Source organism: Mercenaria mercenaria, chromosome 1 (assembly GCF_021730395.1).
Source record: "Mercenaria mercenaria strain notata chromosome 1, MADL_Memer_1, whole genome shotgun sequence".
In the NCBI taxonomy this organism is placed as follows: domain Eukaryota; kingdom Metazoa; phylum Mollusca; class Bivalvia; order Venerida; family Veneridae; genus Mercenaria; species Mercenaria mercenaria.
Window position 1 is genome coordinate 7,171,433 of NC_069361.1, and position 23,799 is coordinate 7,195,231.

A 23,799-nucleotide genomic window follows, 5' to 3' on the forward strand; every position below is an offset into this window, starting at 1 on the left:
AGTATTGAAAAAGAATTATCTGCCCTTGAAAACGGCATATTTGGGAGAACTTTTTCTCCCATCTCGTATATAGAAATTGTAGCAAACGCCTAATTCGTTAATGCCTGATACAGTTAATTGGATGCATATATACGGGTTGCACGATGCATAAGGTTTTGTAAGTTTTATGCACATACAGGTGTAAAAGTTAAATGGTAGAGTGAACATTTAATGCATTAGTTTATAAACTTTCACCATAAATGTGTTTCCTACTTATGCTTCACTTTTTATGGGTAAACTGGAAAGCGATTTCCTAGCTAATACTACTGTTAAGCCATCGCTTTGGTTACGTTTCCTCGATGACATTTTTTTTATATGGGAACACAGTGAAGCAGACCTACTTAAATTTATTGACAGTTTAAACAATGTCCATCCCAATATAAAATTCACACACAGTTATTCAAGAGATACAGCTACATTTCTTGATGTTAATATTGGTAGAACAGGAGATGGTAATTTTGATTTTTCTGTTCATGAAAAAGCAATCAATACACATCAATACATTGAATTTTCATCCTGTCACCCTCTTTTATGTAAGAAAGGGATCCCGTATAGCCAAGCTAAGCGATACAGACGTCTCACTTCTAATGATGATTTGTTCACAAATGAATTGGAGAAATTGCGAACGTATTTCCAAAATCGTAATTATCCAAGTCATATCCTTGATGATGCTTTAGCTAAAGCATCAGCATTGTCAACCGAAGAAGCCATGACCAATCATAGGCAGAACACAGATGATATTATCCCCTTTGTTTGCGTATACAACCCATCCCTACCAAACATTGGTCAGATCCTTAATAAATATTGGGGGCTTTTTGAACTATCTGAGAAAAGCAGTGTACGCAACCTGGTTAAATGCAAACCAGTTATTGCTTACAAGCGACCTACAAATCTTAGTGATATCTTGGTTCACAGTAGCCTGATGTCTTCAGATGTAAATGGTGGTGTTCTTAAATGTAATAGAACACGGTGTTCTCATTGCGCTAATATCACTGAATCTGTACAGTTTACAAGCTCTCAAACTTTAAAAACTTACGATGTTAAACAAAATCTTAACTGCATGTCTGAAAATGTTATCTATTTAATCACATGCAAAAAGTGTAAGTTACAATATGTGGGACAAACACATCAGAAATGTTCTCAAAGAATGAACAGCCATAAATTTGATATCAGACATTTTCCTGATACTCCTACAAATGTATCTGAACATTTCAATTCTGAAAATCACTCTGTTAGTGATTTTTCTTTCATGCCAATCGACTTGGTAAAAAATGACTGGTTAAGGCTCTTGAAAGAGACTCGTTGGATTCATACATTGAATACAGCCTGGCCTCATGGCATGAATGCTAAAATATTATTTTAGTCTTTCATTTTTTCACACAGATTCTTCCTAATGTATTTTTGCATATAAGTTAGTTTTCCTTGCCTGTATTAATATTATTTTTGCTTTGCAATTTTTGCAGGGAATAAGTATCTATTTTTGATCCTATACTATATGTGAATATTACGCCAAAATGGGTAACGTCTTTTGACGTCGTCATTGACGTCGTACTTTCCTGTGACGTCATACTATTTTGTTATTATACTCTGATGAAGTCCAATGGACGAAACATGTTAGTTTTGAAGTAAAAAGTATATTTCCGGAGTTAGTTCTTCGCTTTATCTATTTCTTACCATAAATGTGTTAAATACGTTTTATGTTTTTATGTGCATATGCATGTAAAATAGTTTTGTCTGTAGCTTAATGTCACATATACTAGTATTGTCTGTGAGACTAAATGATAGATATATAATGTTTTTATTAGTTAAGAAATAACAAATCTTTTTTTTTTATTTTATTAGTGAATAACATATTGACAGGTGTTAGGATATGTTATAATTAAATAACATTAATGTGAAACAAAATAACCTATATGATGTCTGTGCAGCTTAATGGTTCATAACGTGTCAGAACTGGAAAGAAGTACGTGTTTATTCCACCTTAAATATACCATAAACTTAAATAATGAACTTCCTTTCTTAAACTGGATTATATAGATAAATCTATATTTTTTATATTATACTAGATTTATATAGCACCCTTTTCATGATAAACAAGCTCAAAGGCGCTTTACATATAGCAAACACAGCCACACAGGGCGCGAAATTTACAGACACAGACCGATCTTACTAGAGGGACAGAGTGAGATAGATAAAAAGAAATCCTTTTTAGATACAGGCATGTCCGGCTAACTTAGCCTAGCTCTTTGCGAATAGACAGTCTGGTTCTTTAACGTGCGCGGTGTATAGCACCGATGGTGGAAAAAAGCCCCCTGGACAAAAGCCACCGGACTAGAAATGGTCATGTGGACAAAAGCCCCATGGTGTTTTTTTTCAAGGTGGACAAAACCTCCCTGATCAGTTTGGAAGAGTGGACAAAAGCCCCCTGGTATATTTTTCAGGGCGGACAAATGCCCCCTGGTGATTTTTTTAAGTGGACAAAAGCATCTTGATGATAATATAGTTTTTATTTCACAGTATATACATAAAATAGAGACACATTATGAAGAACAATCATAAGGCCTAAAAAAAATCTTTGTTTCCGGTAACATGCTCAAAAAAATTAGGGTAGGTAGGTCGGAATTATTTTTTTTTCTTTTTGGTTTTTTTTTTATTAAGGGAGACTTTTCAGAAATTATTTTTGTGTCAAAACATAAATACAAATAAGGGGGGTTATGCCTTTAGAGCATCAGTAAGTTGATTTCTAACATCACTGGTCATGTTTAAAATATAAAAAGTGCAGTTTTGCAGCTTTTTGTTATTCATAAGTTGGTAAAAATATTCTCCAAGGCCATAAACCATTTAGGGTCGGGCCAAAAATTTAGGGTAGGTCGGGATACCGGAAACAAACATTTTTTTTACGCCTAATAGACTTCTTGCTTATAGAGCAATATGTCCAATATAAACATAAAATATGAAGAACAAAGCTTTAATGAATCAAAATCATAATACTACACAAATAGCACACCATGGTAAATCCATTTGCATGAAAGAAATATTCAATGTTTATCGCTGTTAAAGTGGAACTCGCTGAAGTTTTTATGTACGCTATTAACAGAACTGTGTCAGGTCGTGCATATTCATAAAAGTTGGCCCGACCCTAAATGCTTTTATGGCCTTGGAAAATAGTTTTTTCAACTTTTTGACAAAAAGTTGCAAAACTGCACATTTTATGCTTTAAACATGGTCAGTGATGTTAGAAATCAACTTACTGACGCTCTAAAGGCATAACTCCCCAATTTGTATCCATTTTTTAACATAAAAATAATTTCCGAAAAGTCTCCCTTAATAAAAAAAAAATCCAAACAAAAAAAAATTCCGACCTACATACCCTAATTTTTTTTTAGCATGTTACCGGAAACAAAGAATTTTTGTTTTAGGCCTAACATAAAATACAAAAGGTACAATATGGATTTTTTCTGCCTATTCATATTGACTTGTGAAATACAAGTCGATTTTTTACAGAATTTATATGAGCCGTGCCATGAGAAAACCAACATAGTGGGTTTACGACCAGCATGGATCCAGACCCCTGGTCAGGATCCATGCTGTTCGCTTTCAAAGCCTATTGGAATTAGAGAAACTGCTAGCGAACAGCATGGATCCTGACCAGACTGCGCGGATGCGCATGCTGGTCTGGCTCCATGCTGGTCGCAAACCCACTATGTTGGTTTTCTCATAGCGCGGCTCATATAGGTATGAGTGTGGGCGCGTTTGTATGCTTGTGAGTCTCTAACGGTGCCCTACTGTTTTCTTATGTGTTACTTGTTCGTTTTTTTTTATGTTTTTCAGTTGATCGTGGTTGTGTGTTTATCTTTGGTACATGAGTGTCTGTGCTATTGTGGTTTACGTTGTAGTGTGACTGTTATTAAAGAACATGGCATTCCCTTTGTATATTCGTCCTTCTTCAACTTCCCCCTTCGGGTTCCTCTCCCCACCCCCCTCCACCCGGCCCCATTTTGCCCCTTACCATTTCCTTCCCCTCCATCTATATTTAGCATAGATTAATATGTACTCGTTGGATGTTTGAAGCAACCCGTCTGAAATATTTTTCCATTACAGCTTCTTTTTGTTGTGGGCCTACTATGCAAATGCGTGGCACTGGGGCTGCGTTTTTAGTGCTCTGTGCTTCCGAGAAGTCTACCCTTACCTGTAATCTTATGTAATAAATGCTTATAAGTTGTCATAACTAGAAAACATGATTTATTTGCCTCGGTAGTGAAAGAAATTGAAAATATTAGTAATGTTCAGTATAATGTGATACTTCCAAAACACAACTGGAAGCAAGAAGTTACTCAGTTTGAATAAACATTTTACATTAAATTGAAGTGGAAAAAGTGGAAACGACACTACGACAACCGGAACACCACAACCGGAACACCACTACGACATTCGGAACAGATGAACACTTAAACGTGCATTGTGTTGATATATCTTGTAAATCGATACTTACTGCCAAAATATTAGCCTTATTCCTACTTTCTGTGTTCGTTTTCTTTCTTACTGTTACTGAAAGTTTAGAGAATAATTAATTTACTCTCGAATTTTATAGAGAGTATATATATATTCGGGCTCGCATATAAAGCAGTATCGAAACTAATCTTATTTGGGTTAGTGGACTTGCTGTGGCATGTGCGTGTTCGTTTGTACTGCTAGGCGCTTTGCCGTAATTGGTCTGGTATATTGTGGTGGTGATTTAGTTCGTATTAATTAATTCTCTCTACTATATAATAATTTATAATGCGAACTTGTATCCTAGCGGATCTCACGTATGGGAAAGTCAACTGTTCTGAATATAATTATATCCCTTAACGCAAATTATCTATATATATTCAATGTATCCTCGAGATCCAGTTAACTTTCAGAGAGAGAAAATATAGCTTCTTTGGTCCCAATCAGTTATAAAGACTAAAAAGTCACTACTGATTTGTGAGACATGAAAACAGAGATTTGAGTATATATATGCAAATGTTGAACCAGTACGAATGTGTAGTACAATTCGGGCTCGTATATAAAGCAGTATCGAAACTAATCTTATTTGGGTTAGTGGACTTGCTGTGGCATGTGCGTGTTCGTTTGTACTGCTAGGCGCTTTGCCGTAATTGGTCTGGTATATTGTGGTGGTGATTTAGTTCGTATTGATTAATTCTCTCTACTATATAATAATTTATAATGCGAACTTGTATCCTAGCGGATCTCACGTATGGGAAAGTCAACTGTTCTGAATATAATTATATCCCTTAACGCAAATTATCTATATATATTCAATGTATCCTCGAGATCCAGTTAACTTTCAGAGAGAGAAAATATAGCTTCTTTGGTCCCAATCAGTTATAAAGACTAAAAAGTCACTACTGATTTGTGAGACATGAAAACAGAGATTTGAGTATATATATGCAAATGTTGAACCAGTACGAATGTGTAGTACAATTCGGGCTCGTATATAAAGCAGTATCGAAACTAATCTTATTTGGGTTAGTGGACTTGCTGTGGCATGTGCGTGTTCGTTTGTACTGCTAGGCGCTTTGCCGTAATTGGTCTGGTATATTGTGGTGGTGATTTAGTTCGTATTAATTAATTCTCTCTACTATATATATATTTTATTATTATTTTTTTTTTATTTATTTATTTTTTTTTTTTGAAATTATCCATTGAAAACAGCTTTCCTATACTATATTTTGCTCAAAGTTTTATCAGTCCGGAAACCAATATTAATTATCGGGTTATTTTCAGGGGGAGGATCGGGGCACAACTATTATGTTATGCCAGACGTTTGGGATGTTTAATCATATAGTACGAATTAAGGACGCTCGCTACAGTTTCGTAATTTTTTTCACAATAATAGATTTTGATGAAATGTTTTGTACTAAAAGACCATGTTATGATGTATTGAAAAATGAAATAAAAATACTAGGTCACTAATTTGATATCTAAGCATTTTTATAACGGAAAACAATTTATCTATTTGAAACATGCTCAGAGAAATCAAAAGAAAATGATTTAAAGAAAGGAATACTTGTTCAGCAGACCCAAGAGCTATTTTTGCATATTTTTGTCAATTTTAAGTTGGTACTTCTGCTATTTTATCGAGTTTCACATAATAGAATTCAATCAAACTCTGCACATACCTTTGGTAATGTCTACCTAATCTAAAAAAAAAAAGAAAATTGATAGGTTGATATACAACGCAGGTTGGTACGAAATACGCTTTCAGTGTTTGAGCAAATGAATTAGAGATATATCAAATTATTAAACGGCAGATTTCTTAATAAGCGGATTTTAAGATGTTTCTGAAGTATTTTGATGTCATAGAACGATGAAAGTTTCCGCCTTTCTCCGAACAAAACCTATAGTTTACGAATACGGATGTACGGTATGGGTACGGTACGGGATTAGAAACAGCTGTGACTCAATGCAGAGTTGGTGCGCTGGTATAAATTTCAGACTCCAGTATATGTCGGATTGAAGCAATTTGAACTAAATGTACTTTAAGTGTATATATTTTGTAACCATGGTGATATTTACCCTAACATTTAGTCAGTATATTATACATATTTTACATTAAATGCATGCGAACATACAATAATTTGCGAATTTTTGCCGTACGCGACATTAGATAATCACTTCCGGGCATGCGCAGAAAACCGCTCCAACTCTGTAGTGAGCTACATTGATTAGAAACACAACCAAATTGGCACTTTGTTGGGGTAAATATCGACCCGTCTGGAAAAACTGTAGCGAGTGCCTTTAAGTACAAAAATATGAAGTAGTAGAAAGATTACACATAATAATCTTCTGACATTTTACAATGTCTATTGGTAATGACTTCATTTGTATCCTTTGCAGGAAAATGACGCTCCTGTTGCTAATAATTTAATTGGTTTCCTTGTGTCGTTGCCAAGCCAAATATTATCCTTTTTATTGCCGATGACCTTGGTTATGGCGACATTGGGTGTTATGGCAATCACTCCGTTAGAACGCCGAATATTGACAGCATAGCTAGCGACGGAGTCAAAATGACTCAGCATTTAGCGGCAGCAAGCTTATGTACACATAGCAGGTCGGCGCTACTTACTGGTAGATACCCTATTCGCACAGGTAAATACTAAATTTAACAGTAAACTGTCAAATTTAATGATATCTGATACACATAAGTCAGTCACGTGCTATGTGTACTCTAGATCCTCGAGAGATATACACGTAATACAAAGACATACGACTTATGAAATTTATGATCTGCAGAATGTACAAAGAACAAGGTCAAATACGAAGAACCACATTCAAAGAACAGTCACCCGTACAGTCTTGGAACGGTCAGTGGCAGAACTACCAGTAGGTTCTTTAAACTAATTTACTTTGCGACACAACTGGGAAGTTATAACTGGTTTACTGTCGCTGACTCTGAAACTCCAACATGGTTCTCTAGGCAATGCACATAACATGTGAATCCCTTGCACACGTAACAGTGACCATTCACGCGAGGCATTGTGTGCCCCTTACCACGACAAAGCGATACATTCTTATGAACAGAGTGCATTTTAGGAGAATAACGGGTGTAACAGATTTAGTTCCAGAAACTTTTTATGAGCCTTGTCAAAACTTAAAGTGGTAAAAACATATTTTATTGCATAACTAATTTACGTCGTGATTACATGTACAAACAACAGTAAATGCAAAAGGGTTGGATAAAAAGTTCTCACAACACTATTAAGTACCCTCCCCTTAACAGTGATAATTACAAGAGATGTAGATACAAACGTATTAATATGGTTTTGCAAAGTGTAATAGCATTGAAAAGAAGAAGAGAGAGAAAGGGAAATACAGTAAAACGAAAGAAGTGACATAAAGTACAATTTATCTCAGGCTGATAAATAATGGCCACAACCTCAACTAAAACCAGGGACGAAGTAATTTGTGAAAGATAAAACTTCCAGTTAATGCATTTAGTTCTTAGTCGAGAACGATAAGTTGAATACTTTTGTTTAACTAAAACGTACATCTCCGGTACTTCTGGTGCTTTAAACCATGACTTAAATTACTGTTTTGATTCAATAAGTAGCTCATACCATAATAAAATAAAACATGGTATAAAATATCTAGAGAATATTTCAATATGTTTTCTTAAGACCTCATAACAAAACAAGGAAACATAATCCTCACTAGTTCTTAAATTAAGTTATTGTCGGAAATAAATTACTTATGTATTATAGAACCATATTATGTTTTATTTTATACATCAGTCTCAATTTCTGATATACCTGTCTTTGCGACAAAGATATCCATCCTATTTACTTATAAAGGTTGTGATACGGATCGTGTTTTCCAGTTACAGTTCTTGCTGCTTCGTTTTGCCATACGACAACTGCATAGTCTAGAAGTGGTCGGAAGAATGAAACATCAATCTGAATCAAAGCTTTCCTTCGCAACGAAAAATTAAGTTTGGGCATAAATGCCTAATGTTTTTGAAGCAGACAGTAAGGTTTAATATTTTGATTACAAGAATATGGAACTATCGGTAATGTTTTGAATTGGATTGAAGATAATTTATCTAACGGTTGTCAAAATATATTTGAAGGGTCGTCTCAATCAGATTTCAAACCCGTGACATCTGGAGTTTCTCAAGGGTCTGCTATTTCTCGTCTATGTAAATGATATCGTTGACAATTTATTGTGTATTTCCCGTATGTTTGCTGATGAATCTTCTCTGGCAATATTGCAAATTTAAAAGATATTTTGAATTATGACCATTTTATTATTTCTCAATAGGCTCATCTTTGGTTTGTAGAATTCGATCCTAATAAAATAGAGGCAATTATATTTTCAAGCGTACTGTCTCATATTTGACAATATTCCAAATAAATTTGTCAGTGATCACAAGCGTCTTGATATGAGTTTAAGTATTGACGGAAAATGGCGTAAGCACATTGAAAATATATTACTTACTGATCTTAGCCTCAGCAATATTTTCTTCAATATAACTAAACAGATCTCTTTTTGAGAGGCTTTTTATGATTTTTAACTTCATTTTTTAGATTTTTGAATTTAGAAATGGTTCCAGAAAATAAGTGGTATGCCTGAGAGACAATGTACATTACACAAAACAGTTGAAAACTGGCCATATATAAACCAGCTCCTGCGTTTATCGCTGCGTTACATGTACATACAGTTTGAAAGTTTGCACTAAATCTTATTAGATACATCTACCATTGAATTATGTTTGCCCCCTACCTCCTGCGAAACGGGGCAACATACAATAATAGGTCAAAGTCGTAGTCACCTTGAGTTGAAATTCGATTTTAGTTCGGCTTTTGCCTACAGTCGTAGAACTTTATAGGATGATTGCCTGTGATCAGTAGATGACATTAATAGTGTTCAGAGTCAGAGTCTGTAGGCCTTGAAAATAGGTCACGGGGGCATTCGTGTTTAACATGTTTTGTTGACTAGTGTTATGTGGCCAGAAATGAACTTTCCAGCCTCATGTAAGCAAACTATTCTGGCACAAACGTTTCCCTTAATTAAAAGTGTAAATGAACCATAGTTCATTTCCCGTTACTATCTATCTCATGAAGGCTTACAAACCTTTGCCTCGTGAAGATATATCGTAAAACTGACAGTAATTTAAACGAAAAAAAAAGAAAGCATTATCCTCTTATGGAGACTTTTCTGTCAAAATAGTCTTTAAAATTGCGTTGTATATCCCAGTAACATTATTATGCGACTTTCTAAAAATACTTCTTATAAACGTCATCACTGAAATGTAGTGTAAACTTAGATGTTTGGTGAGGCTAAAGACAAAATATTCCAATCGCTGGTCTTTTCCTGAATAGTTATCCAAGCTGATCCAAGGCGACTTAAATTATAAATTTATTTAAATCAGATTTATGTGTTACTTGCAGCAGGGGTTGACCCAATCTCTCTATTCTCTACATTTAACTAATGACCCAATGCCAGAAATGTTAATCTATATGTAAATATACAGCACCAGTATTTTACTACTCTACCCCCAGCATTAAAATAACAACAAAAAGATATTTCATTGTTTTTAGCAGGTAATGTTGAAACTTAATTTTTCTCCTGTCCCAATATTCACGTGCTGACGAAAACGCTGTAAATATATACGACCCGGCTTACATACTTTACATATTGGACAGGTTTTGTCTTTAAATTATATTCTTTACAAATAAGGAATCTAATCCTTGTGACATTTTTGGTGGGGGAGGAAGTCTATCCGCAGATTTCTCCGTGTAATTCTCTCTCCTTAAGTCCGATACTGTGAATCCGCTGAAGCTGCTCGAGTGTTGGTTTAAGAAACGGACATTATTTTACGTGTTAGGGTGTTGGACCTGTGCCAACTGTCTCATCCAAGCTTTGGACTGTTACAATTATTCATGAAATAGTTACCGATAATTTTACTTAAATCTACAGGAATGGCTGCACCGATCATGATGAGAGTAATAGCATGGGCGTCCTCGAGCTATGGACTTCCGTCACCGGAAATTACTTTTGCTGAACAAACTAAGAAAGCTGGGTACATAAATGGACTGTTCGGTAAAATATTCTATATACTGAAACTTTCATAATTTCTTAGTTCAAAATTTGGACTGCTAAGGAAATACAATACAAATATTATTCTTTTAAACATAGTGCATGTTTATTTAAGGTTTCAGAGTAAATCATGAAATCACAGAAATATTGTTTAATTATTACGGTTGTCTTGAATAGTTTTTAGTCTACACTATTTTATGCAGCTCGGCTTTGAATAATGCTTAAATCTCATTTGAATCTCACTGTCGATCCCGCTTCGTAGGACATGCTCGATAGGCTCCAGCTTGTTCAGTATACATAATTAAGATACTAACAAATAATTTGATAATTTTCAGGTAAATGGCATCTAGGTATTCACAAGCAAAAGCTTGGTGACTTTGAACATCATCCGTTAAACCAAGGCTTTGATTACTTTTATGGACCTATTCACTCTAACATGGGCGATTGTGGAGGCGAAAGTAGAATAATAACAGGACAGATACCTGGCTGGTATGTGAAATTGTTTTCAATATGGGCTGTAACCGCTGTTGCTCTTTGGTGTTTATTCAGAGAAGATTATTTTGGCGCAATTTCTTTTATAGTTTTTTTATTAATTTGGTCTGTACCCTTGGCACTAGTGTACCTGCTGTTTGAAAATTTCACCCTTTTGAACAGTTTCGTTTACAGAAATTATGATCTAGTTGAGCAACCAATTAGACTGGCGGGATTAAGTCAACGTCTAGTAAATGAAGGCCTGGATTTTGTTCAAAACGCCACCAATTCGGGTAAACCGTTTTTACTTGTTATGTCCTAGGTACATACACACACATTTTTGACGACATCGAAACAATTTGAGGGACGGAGCAAGTTTGGTCGATATGGAGAAGCTTTGGAAGAGCTTGACTGGTCAGTCGGACAAATTCTAAAATCAGTTAAAGAATTTGGAATAGATGACAATACGCTTGTTCACTTTACCTCGGATCATGGAGGTCACCTGGAGGAAGGTACTGACGGAGGTTTTAACGGAATACTAAAAGGTAATAAAATCTGTACTAGTTATGTTAACATTGCTGGTTTGTAGTATAAGACACGAAGATTGTGAATGGTTTTAATAAGGTAACATTATTCAGTTGACAAATAAAACTGACCCATGCATTTGAAATAAAAGTTTTACTTAAAGGTAATAACAAAATGGGTTTCCTGTTGAAATGTAATCAACAAGAATCTGCAATGTAACAGTTGTTGCGCAGAAAGGCATAATATTCTTTGTTCATCACAGTATAACTGATTCCAGTGCGCTCTTGTTTGTATGAAGAGCAATTAGTAAATGGCATGACCCTATATTCTTTACATTCAGTGTCTATGATTTAGTTTATGATTTCATATTTGTCATAATTTCGTTCATTATGCATTTTGTATACTGCTTAGACATTACTGATCATTGACACCTGTAGATTTCAATACAATATGTGCCTATTCAATAAAAGAGAACTGAAACAAATAAAATTATAATGTGTCTAAACTTTCATGTATCTAAACGGTTATGTACATAGTCTGAACGTGCATTAAATATGAATGTGCTAACAACTTTAAAGAGGCTGTACAGAACCTATCAAATTGCCTTTTACAGAAACTGATGTGTCGCGTTCTTCATGTATAAAATCGTTTCCGCTGAATATCTTAAGAACGTCATAACCAACTACGATCCTTTCTCTAGCTTGGTATGCACATTGTTCGTTAGCAGTGAATAATTCATGTACATTTTGAGGATATAGGGTCTAAGATCAAAGTCAAAGTGACTATTTACTTCAAGGGCACGTTGCCCAATTGTCGCACTGACTTTGGTACAAATACAGTTTTCGCTTAAAAATAACACTTTGACCTTAAACCTTCTAACTTGGAAGGTGTATGGTTTATAAATAATCCCTATTGAATTTTAGATCATATTTTCAGAGTTCAAGGTCAGCTTGACTTAAATTCGTCATGGAACCCTTTTGATTCTGGGGTTTCTTGGTCAAATGCCAAGGCTACCCTCATGCTAGGTGACCAGATTGATGTATTATATAAAAGTGATGACCGTTCATCCGTCTATATGCAATTAAATATTCGCTGAATATCTTCAGTTTATCAGAATGCTTTGGCCTATGAGACTCAGATTTAACAGAAACTACGCTTATTTTGTTGCATAACGATTTTTTTTATTTTGACTATACGAAAATACTTAACGGAACTATCGCAAACTCAGCTTTAGTTGTTTTAGATTTCTTATCGGAACTACTTGTGATTTAAGCTGATTGTTTGCGACTTTATAATCATTTACAGACTGTTCGCGTCTACTGAAAAAGAAAAAAATATTATACACTGAGCTTCTAAGAGCCATTTATTTAAACAAGTGAATGAAGTATTGCCATGCAATACTCCCTAATTATCTCAACCGCAGTGATGTATATATGCAAGAGCACCGCCTGCGGGTGCCATCACTTGTCTGCAAATACTGGACAATATGTAAGAAAAGAGTTATAGTTTAGAGTTTCTTAATACAAAAGGGTCATAATTCTGACAAAATACAGGTTAGAACTATGGTTCTTGGCCTACATAGTGCCAAAAAGTAATAAAACCCCTTGTCGGATGAGTTATGAACTGGACAGGAGAAAACCCCAACTGAACTTAAAAGAGTGAAATTGACCTTTGAGCTAGGGATCTGATCTGAGTGTTGAGCATGACACGTCGTCTCATTATAGGAAACAGTTGTGTCAAGTACAGTGTTGCCTCTCTACAACATCACCCTTTGGGAGACGGAAAGTTTGGTTGTTGTTCGGAGGGAGTTGTTTAGAGAAGTAAAATAAAGAACAATAAGCATAGTTTGGAGTGAGTAGCAAATGTTGTTGCAAGGAGGGAAATGTTGTTCAGAGGACCGCTGTAGATAGGGAGCACTTTAATACAAAAATACCTTGATGGATGAAAAGGTTATGGACCGGAGAAGAAAAAAACTTATTGTCATCCGACCCCTTTGAGTTAGGGGTATTGGTTTGTACAGGCCACGTCGTCTTGTTATGGGAAAACACTTCTTTCAAGTAATAAAAAAAAATCCCTTAGTGCATGACAGAGTGACAGGAAGAATACTTTATTGACGTTTGACCTCCCAAGTGTGACATTGACCTTGAGCTATGGGTCTTGCTGTTTTGCATGACACATTGTCTTATTATGAGGAACGTTTGTGTTAATTTATACTAAAATCTCTTCATGGATTGCTGAGTTACATACCGGACAGGAAATAAGTCATGTTGACCTTTAACGTCCAAGAGTGTCCTTGACCTGTAAGCTAGGGGTCCGGGTCTTGTGCACAACATGACCGCTTATCATAGGAAAAATTTATGCAACGTAATATAAAAATCGCTTTATGGATGACAGAGTTATGGACCAGACTGAAAAGAACCCTATAGACCTTTGAACTCCAAGTGTTACCTTGACTTTAAGCTAAGGTTCTTGGTTGTGCGCATGACACGCCGTCTGATTATGGTAATGTAATTATTTTATGCCAAGTAATATTGTTATCCCTTGATGGATGGCAGAGTTCTGTACTGGACACGAAACAGACCCTGTTCACACCACGTTAACCTTTTACCGCCAATGGTGACCATGACCTTTAACGTAGAGTTCGGTCTGAACGTTGTGCATGACACTATGTTTTATTATGGGGAATATTTATGCCAAGTAATAATGAGTTACAGACCGGACAGGAAAAAATCCTTTGGCCTATAAGTGTGACCTTGACCGTTGAGCTAGGGGTCCAGGTTTTGCAAATTGCACGACGTCTCATCATAAAAAAAAACATTTGTATCAAGTAATATTAAAATCTCTTGGTGGATGACAGAGTTATGGGCTGGACACGAATTGCGGACGGACGGACAGAGTGACGGACGGATGGACGTTCCTACATATGGGTATTTAAGTGGCTACTCTTTTGTTCGCTCTATTGATCCTTTAGCCCAGTAAAAGAAAAAAAATAGCCACATAAAAGCTGGAATGAATGACATCAAAGAAAAAGTACAGTTACCTATTGGTCCTATAGCCACCTAAGTATGCAAATGTAAACACGGACAGACGGACGGACGGAATAGCACAATTCTATAGTCCCTAAAACTAATTTAGACCGCTCCTTGTGTTATGTTATGTTTGACTTGCATCAGTTGACCTTTTGCTGTGTTGTCCTTCTGTTGTCTTATTACCAAATCGAAATTCTTCTATAATTTACAGACAAGCTAGTTTAAACATTATATACCTGTTGGTTTCTTGCTTCCAGGCGGAAAATCTCATGGTGCCTCAGATGGCGGGATTCGTGTTCCAGGACTGATAAAATGGCCACGTGTTATAGAGAAAGGAAAAGTCACAGATGAACCTACATCACTGATGGATATCTATAATTTGGTATCGTCGGTTGCCGGGATCAGTTTACCTGCAGACAGACATATTGATGGTAGAGATATTTTACCTTTGCTCAAAAGAGACGTTTTGGTATCCCCGCAAGATTTCTTATATCACTATTGTGGTAACATATTACATGCGGCAAGATATCGGCCACGTGACGGTAAGTAACACCTGACATTGTTTCTTCTTTTTGAGAACGCTGCCTACACCAGTGAAAATCTCTATTTATATCGCAGGTCTTTTGTTTGAGCTATATGATACAACGGGACTAAAGTTCGCCACCAAGTTTTTGAGCTATGGTGAAACCCTGGAAAAAGAACTGATTGAAATTAAAATGTATTAAAATTTATTGAATGGCTGCCGATCAATAGTCAGAACATTACATGAATTATTCATCATGTTGTGTATACGCTTGGATTTCGGTATTGCTAAATGAGATCAAATAGTGTTCATTTAAGTGTGTTCTTTTGTTAATTTTGACATCGTGAAATGCTTAACTTTCCAAGCTGTTTAGGATTCATTTTTTGTATTCCACACATTTTGTTGGAAATAAGTAGTAAAGATAAAATTTTTATACAGGCAAACACACATGTAATCAGATTCGTGATTTAGAAAATTGTATTTCGTATTTTATCAGAAACAGGTCGTCATAAAGACCGCATATTCGTAATAGATTAATGGAAGTGATATCTTAATAAACTAATTGTTACAAAAACATGTCATATATTGAGTTTGCTTTATGTATACTGGACACACGAGTGTATTGGAGCGTGGCGATAAAGCACTGTTTTGACCATCTCCAATTAATGCAACGCATTAGATCTGATACTCGCGTTGACCAATAAGAGCCTTGCTTTCAACATTGTGAAAGTACAAGTTTAAAAAAAAATGTGTATTTAACCTGGGATTGCAGTTTTCGATATGTGATTATCACGTACGGGTTTATAATTCTAATAAGAAAGCTTATAGGAACACATGAGAATAGGTTGTTTTTCTTAGTTTTTCTATTCAAATTTTACAAGCGTTTGTAAGGGGCACCGGAGGTAAACTGCCTAAGGTATAAAGCTTTATATTTAACCATCGGTAAGTACGTGTTCCTCTGTGGTGTATTGGCCAAGAAATAAAACCTGTAAAATATCCTTTGGGAGCAAGAATGCAACCAAGAAGAACAATAGCAGACTCGGTTTGATTGAGTCTGTTCATGAGAGGTAATGAAATTGTGCAACACCTGTCACGCCCCCTAGCACCGGTTTAAGTGGAACTCTATTAGACATATGTTGAATGGACTCCATGGTCCCAAAACAAAGCAGGCCCTGGATTGATTCCCGACTCGCGCGTGATTTTTTCTTGATTTCACATTTTTAGACTCCTACTGGTTGAAAACCAGTTTCGGGGACTATAGGAATGCGCTTTTCCGTCATTCCGTCCGTCCGTCCCGTCCGTCCGCCCGTCCGTAATTTCGTGTCCGGTCGATAACTCTGTCATCCATAAAGGGATTTTAATATTACTTAGCACAAATGTTCCCCATGATGAGACGACGTGTCATGCACAAAAGCCGGACCCCTAACTCAAAGGTCAAGGTCACAATTGGAGGTCAAGTGTCTACAGGGATTTTTTGCTGTCCAGTCCATCACTCTGCCATCCATGAAGGGATTTTAATATTACTTGGCACAAATGTACCTCATAATAAGACGATGTGTCTTGTACAACTTTCAGCTCACTAGCTCCAAGGTCAAGGTCACACTTAGCAGTCAAATGTTAACATGGCATGAACAGGGTCTGTTTCGTGTCCGGTCCATAACTCTAACATTTTTAAAAGGATTTTAATTTCACTTGGCACAAGTGTTCCCCATGATGAGACGACGTGTAATGCGCAAATCCCGGAACCCTAGCTCAAAGGTCAAGGTCACAAGTTAGGGTCAAAGGTCAACAGAGTTTTTTTCCTGTCCAGTCCATAACTCTGCCATCCATGAAGGGATTTTAATATTACTTGGCACAAATGTTCCCCATGATAATGCAACGTGTCATGCGCAAATCCCGGACCCCTAGCTCAAATGTTTCTTGGCACAAATGTTCACCAACATGAGTCGGATTGTCATGCGCAAGAACTAGGTCCCTAGGTCTAAGGTCAAGGTCATATTTAGAGGTCAAAGGTCAATATCAAGAATGACCTTGTCAGGAGCATTTCTTCTCCATGCATGGAGGGATTTTAATGTAACTTGGCACAAATAGTCACCACCACGAGGCACCCTTGTTTTTAGAATTATGTTCCTTTGTTTTTACTATAAATAGATTATATTATAACTTTTTTATTACTGGTCGTAGAGAAAAATCGAGACCACTTTTCTGTGGTACAACATGCATGTAACATCCAATTTTTAGATGTTTTTTTTACCTATCTCTACCTGGTAAAGAGTTTCTTGTGGACTTATATTATAATATAGATTTTTTTGTTGTTACTATAAATAACTTATATGATAACATTTTTATAATCGGCCAAAAAAGATCAATATGAAAACAACTGTTGGTTTTTATATATGCAAATTTTAATCCATGTGTGTTGTTATAACATATTGTTTATACATCATTGACAGATATCAGTTCATTTTGTTATACTGCAGTAGAGAAAATTAGGTGCCTTCCAGCAGGGGACTTTGTATTGCATGGCAATACTTCATTCACTTGTTTAAAAATAGTTTAGAAACAAAACATCGTGTTCTTATGTTCATAAAATAATGAAACTTTTATTCTAATGAAGAAATATTTTAACAAAATCTGAGTCCAATCCCTTTTAACCAAACGAGTCGTCTGATTGGTTCAAAGAAAAATAGATTGTTTGAAATATAGATAGCAATATTGGAAATCCTGTTTTACAGAAAGATTAATTTGAATGGGTTGTCATCAGATCTAACTTTTAGGAAGATCGAGAACTTTAGTCAGATTGCTGTTTTGACTGATTAACGCTGAAGAGCGGAATATGGTTTGATATGACAAATATGTGTAAAAACGCATCATATGACAACGAAAATCAAGACCGTTCTTGCTTAATTCTTGTTTATAAATAGACCAGTCATGAAACTGATAATAAGCAACTGCGCTATATTGGAGCTGATTATAACATTAAATAATCTGCAAAATGATACTGAACTGCTAAAACTTTTTCCTCTATTGTAAATATAGTTAATTTTCGCTTCAGATAAGGAACTTTTTATGTCTAACGCTTGTGTGCAAGCGCACTTTGAAACAATTCATTCATGCCCGGGATATTTTGTTTGTTTGTTGTTTAAACAGATACTTGTCATTCATATGACATTTCTATTGATTAGAGCAATAAAGTGCAACTATATAACAAACGTATGTAAAGTGCGGGGGACTGAAAATGTTAAAGCATGAGTACTTCTCAAGACTTCTCGAAGACGATAAAACTTCCGTTTAGTGCTAGAATATATTTGAAAAATGTTGTTGTTGTTATTTGAAGCTATTCAGAACAAGTGCTGTTATCTAAAATGTTACGTTTTGTATTTCTGACTCAGGAATAAAGACGTGGAAATTGGTGACCCGTGAACCTGACTACATTCCTGGAACAACCGTGTGCCAATTTGGATGCAGCTGTAACACTGACGTCTTGGCAACGCCAAAACTTTACGATATTACCGTTGACCAGGGAGAAACTACCCCAATAGACAGCCATTCTGAAAATTACAAAGAAATAACGCCAATTATTCTAAAAGCGATCGGAATCCATAAAAATTCTATTGAGCCAGCAGAGACTGGGTTTACATTAAGAAAATTGGCGCCAAACTTATCATGGCAGCCATGTTGTAATGGAACATTTGCTTTTAATTGCTATTGTACTGATCCAAAATATCCGGAATGAAAATGTTACTTTTAATTCTTTATATTATAGTACATGACTATTACTCCAGATATATCATATCCAAATTTCATATTTGAAAACAAAAGCAGTTACTACACAGTATCTATGTAAACATAAATCATATATGTTTGTTTGTATCGACAGTACTGTGTTTTAGTTTTAAATAACTTCACACTTAACGTATCAAAATTTCACCAAAATCAAACTATGCCGTTGATATTTTTTACTAATTTACCACTTCATTTCATTTGGAAAATAAAACATTAAAATGTCTCAAATTTACAAACTGTAAAAAACGTTATAGGACAAAATATAGGGTTCTTATTTCGCCCTATCGAAATAGAGCATTTAAGGACGTATACTAGAATTTGGTGCGAAAATTTTCCCAATAACAGAATTTCTTCAAACTTTGGATATTGAAGGACAATCATCTATGAAACAAAAAAATGCAATAAAAATCATAGGTCACCGGCATCGAAAAAAAGTTATCTGCCCTTGAAAACCGCATTTCCCCCAAAAATGGCGTTTTCAAGGGCAGATAACTCTTTTTCGATACCGGTGACCTATGATTTTTATTGCATATTTTTGTTTCTTAGATGATTGTCCTTCAATATCCAAAGTTTAAAGAAATTCTGTTATTGGGAAAATTTTCGCCCATCTCATATACGGGGAATTCTAGCGTACGCCTTTAAGTTATAAACTATTTTCTAGCGTAAAATCAAAATCAACACCTCCGTATTCTTATAAAGGGTTTTCAGTTTGTATTTTCTGGGTAGTGGTAAGAACAGAATTATGTCTCTCCATTATTTGATATTTCTGAAATTCTGAAGTTTAATTAATGATATAATAGTCTGATTGTATGCCTAACTACAGTAAAGGTCTTTTACAGTAACTTGCAAGATGCCGACAAATAGCAAATGCTGGATTACCTAAATTGCAGTTTCAAAAATTATGGAATCGCGCTATGATGTAAAATTCGTTCATTTTATTACTCTATTCCATTTTTAGCTCACCTGAGCAATGCTCAGGGTTAACTTTTGTAATCACGCTGTGGACCACGGAATGGATTTTGATGAAACTTTACACAAATGATCTCTTGGTAGCCCTCTTTCAAAGTTGTTCAAATGGTTCCGGGTCATTGAACATATGGGTCTTTTAGGTTAAAATTAGATTTTTAGCTACTTTAAAAATCCTTTTCTCTAGGGCTTTTGATATTTGGCATTTGATATAAGGGTTTGACTCTCTACCATACTTGTCCAAATTATTACCCTAAGGTAAAAGAATGGCCACGCCCCTGTGTCTGACATGTACTTACTATAGGTTTTATATAAAAAACTTTGAAAATATTCTTCTCTGAATCAATAATGGCTAGGGCCTTGATATTTGGCATGTGAATCAGATTTGTAATTTATGCCGTAATTATTCAAATTATTGCCCTAGGTTCAAAAATGTGAGTGAAATGTATATAATATAAGCTAACATAGAACAAACCTAACTCTGTACTTGAAGCCTTGTACACAGGTGAGCGCTTTATGGTCAGTGACCCTCTTGTTTAAAATTTCACAAAACTACACATAAATGTTGTGTTTTATTCGACGTGTGAACATAACTTATAAGAATACAGAGGTGTATGTAGGGATAATACACGTTTTTTTTGTGTATTAACGTCTGCAGAAGCCCGCGGGATTGTTTGTGACCGGTCTCGGTCTCGGTCACAAACATATCCCAAGGGCTTCTGCAGGCGTTAATACACAAAACAAACGTGTATTGTCGCTATTCTTGCATAAAAAAACATTACACGACGACTAAATGCATTGTTTTCATATGTGATGACTTGACGATTCCGGTACATTTTTTATTTACCATTCTTGTTGTTCTTGGAAACGGTAAACATGTTTTAAATATCCATAACCGGGGCACTAAAAACAACGACTGTGACTCAATGCAGACTTGGAGCGCCGGTATAAATTACAGTCTCCGGTACATACCGGATTAACTAAATTTGAACGAAAATATCTTAAATGTATATATTTTGTAACCATGGTGATACTAACCCTAACCATTAGTCAGTATTTTATGCATATAGTACACTAAATGCATGCGGACATGCAAAAATATGCATATTTTTGCCGTGCGCTAGAACTGATAATCACTTTCGGGCATGCGCAGAAGACCGCTCCAAGTCTGCAATGAGTTACATCGAAAAACAACAACACTACTAAAAGCGTGATTTGAAGGTTTTTGAGCATCTTATTTTTATTTTTAGTTATTACAAACGTTACATTACACATAATTTTGCATATAACTAAAATAATTGATAAACAGGAACACAATTATTTTAAGAATAACAACTTTACATTCGAATTATTTTGAGTACGAACAAACAGAGTACGGATGAGTACGAAGCTAGTGACTAGCTTTCGAGGTTATTATATGAATTCTGCGAACAATCAGGTAAAAACAAACCGACTGATACTAACAAAAATCATTAATATAATACCTAAAAACGGGCAATAGCACAAGTTACACGCGATACTTATTTATTCACAGTTATTTACAATAACTGAACAGACGCTTTGTAAAGGGAGTAAACTCTAAGAGAAGCTAGAGCGTACATTGATGGGGGCAGTACGTTTGGGGTTGGAAACTGATACAGCTAAACATACTATGGATTACAGTGTATCTATAATGCTACAAGAAGAGGTTATTATGGAAGAAACAAGATGCAGATGCCAAATATCAGTCTGCGCAGAAATACATACAGACATCCCTGGCAAAGCATTTCAAAAATAAAAATCATGTATTAACAGCACGTGAATTGCCTTGTTTGCACACGATTTTTCTCCCGGTTATACATGGGCGGATCCAGTGAAAAAAAGTAGTTTTTATGCAAGAATATACGTTTAAATATCAGGCAAATATGAAATGGTATTTTAGATCTTGGTTAAGATAACGACGTCATTTTGTTTTCGACGAGTTGTACATCCTAGATTGTAAAGTGTATTTTGTCACTTTTGAAATATGGATGAAACTGTAAAAGTTTTAGGCATAGTTCGATTTTGTTGAACATCAATAAAATCAAGCGAGCCCTTGCTATCGTATGTCTGGATATACTACCCCAGTTTGAATACCCCGATCCCCCTCATTTCTTATAAAAGCACACCTCCTGTTTGCCAGAAATGAGTGCTACTATTTAAAAAACATACTGTTAATATATACATGTATTACTTAAAATATGTAATTCCCCAGTGTCATCACCCTTCTTTTAATAAACGCACTATAAGTACCTCTCCTATTAATTGAGATGAAAAAGAAGTATTTATAGTTCTACTTACTTATGCAAGTTATAAAAAAGTGAATTATCTTTTGCAAAATGCATATGCAGCTGTGAAATGGTGTGTGAACACCTTGGATGATTGATATTTCAATGTGGTCATCTTATATTAATGTCTATGACACTTACATCAACTATTTGTGATGGGGATATAGATTTGGCTTTGTTCATCCTTATGAAATCTAGGTTAAGTTTGAAATTGGGTCATCTATGGCCGAAAAATTGTGTAACATTATTTTCTGGTATATCAATTGATAGTTTGCTATCAGTAAAACATAAAATGTCATAATCAGAAATATTTGTTTTAATCTGTGTAATCAAGTTTATTTTGTATGCTTCTAATATTTTGATGAAAAATAGAGATTATCGAATTTTCTTCAGTGTTATTTGCCTCCGGATTTAACTCGACATCTCCAGAAATTACAAGTAAAAAGTGAACGATAAATGTGTAATATGCAAAACCCGTTATAAGATCGCTAGAAAGATCGTTTGAATGGTATATTTTATTTTCGAGAAAAGCTGGTGTATGGTAAAACCAGAGATGATGACAATGACATGTATGTAGTACAACTCTAAACGAAAAGTACTAAAGATGTAGATCTATATAAAGATATTAAATGTTGATACATTTTTCTTTATGTACGATTGTGTACGCAATAAGAAACCACAAATTGTGTAAATAAAGAAGTGATCTGTTTTCTCTTTACTTAAAACGTTCTATCAGTGAAATTTTATATTGTGAGGACCTAAATCATCCATAAGGCATAATAACTTCTGCTGTATTTTTACAAAATAAATCTGTCTGGACAAGACATTCAGAATACCGAGTATGTTGTTATTCCAACATGTCTGTTTCTGTTTTGATATGACATTTCTCGGTTTAATCAAGAAATAAATGTCACTTTCTGTGTGTTTAGACGGGTATGAACTACATCGTGACTTCTTGCAATCCATAAATCTTTTATGATTTGCCCAGTGTGGTTAACGCCCGTCTAAACAAACGAAATAGGAACATTTAATTCTGATATTTACCTTTCTATAGAAGCTTGCTACAGAAATGAGTGGTTTGCTTCCATGAGCGTGAAAATATCAAAATAAATATCATTATCATCTTAACAAAAAAAAAGCCAAAACATCTGTCCACGTGAAATTATAATTCGCTGTCAGATAAAAATTCAGTTTCTAATTATTATTCAAAATATCCTTAAATCAATGGAAAAAAAGTAAATGTAGTAGTGTCGATTATCATTTAACGTTCATTAAATACGAAAATGAACGCTTTTTCTTTCTATGCTAAACATACAATGAAGGTAATATTACATAATAAAATACAGAATTTCAACGAAACCATTTTACATACTTAGAATATAGAAAGTACTCGTGCTTCAATTAACTTCACATAATCATTTCAAAGAGTTACGGCAGTAAACTTAGTCATATATCCCAACCATGTTATTATTAAAGAAAATTTACTCTACAACAATAATGTTTTAAATGGCTATACACGTTACCGTGTTTCTCTTGCCAAAACCCTCATTTGATTTTAGTTTTGTTATTT

General features: G+C 35.1%; 1 protein-coding gene across 1 annotated transcript; it reads left to right on the plus strand.

Moving 5' to 3' along the window:
- The first annotated feature begins 7,094 nt into the window (after positions 1 to 7,094).
- LOC123524609 (arylsulfatase H-like) lies at positions 7,095 to 19,565 on the plus strand. Its single transcript, XM_045302918.2, has 6 exons — positions 7,095 to 7,176; positions 10,504 to 10,626; positions 10,959 to 11,140; positions 11,417 to 11,639; positions 14,906 to 15,190; positions 18,564 to 19,565. Exons 1-6 carry the CDS (start codon positions 7,095 to 7,097, stop codon positions 18,905 to 18,907), a joined length of 1,239 nt encoding a protein of 412 aa, XP_045158853.2. The 3' UTR covers positions 18,908 to 19,565.
- The last annotated feature ends 4,234 nt before the right edge of the window (positions 19,566 to 23,799 follow it).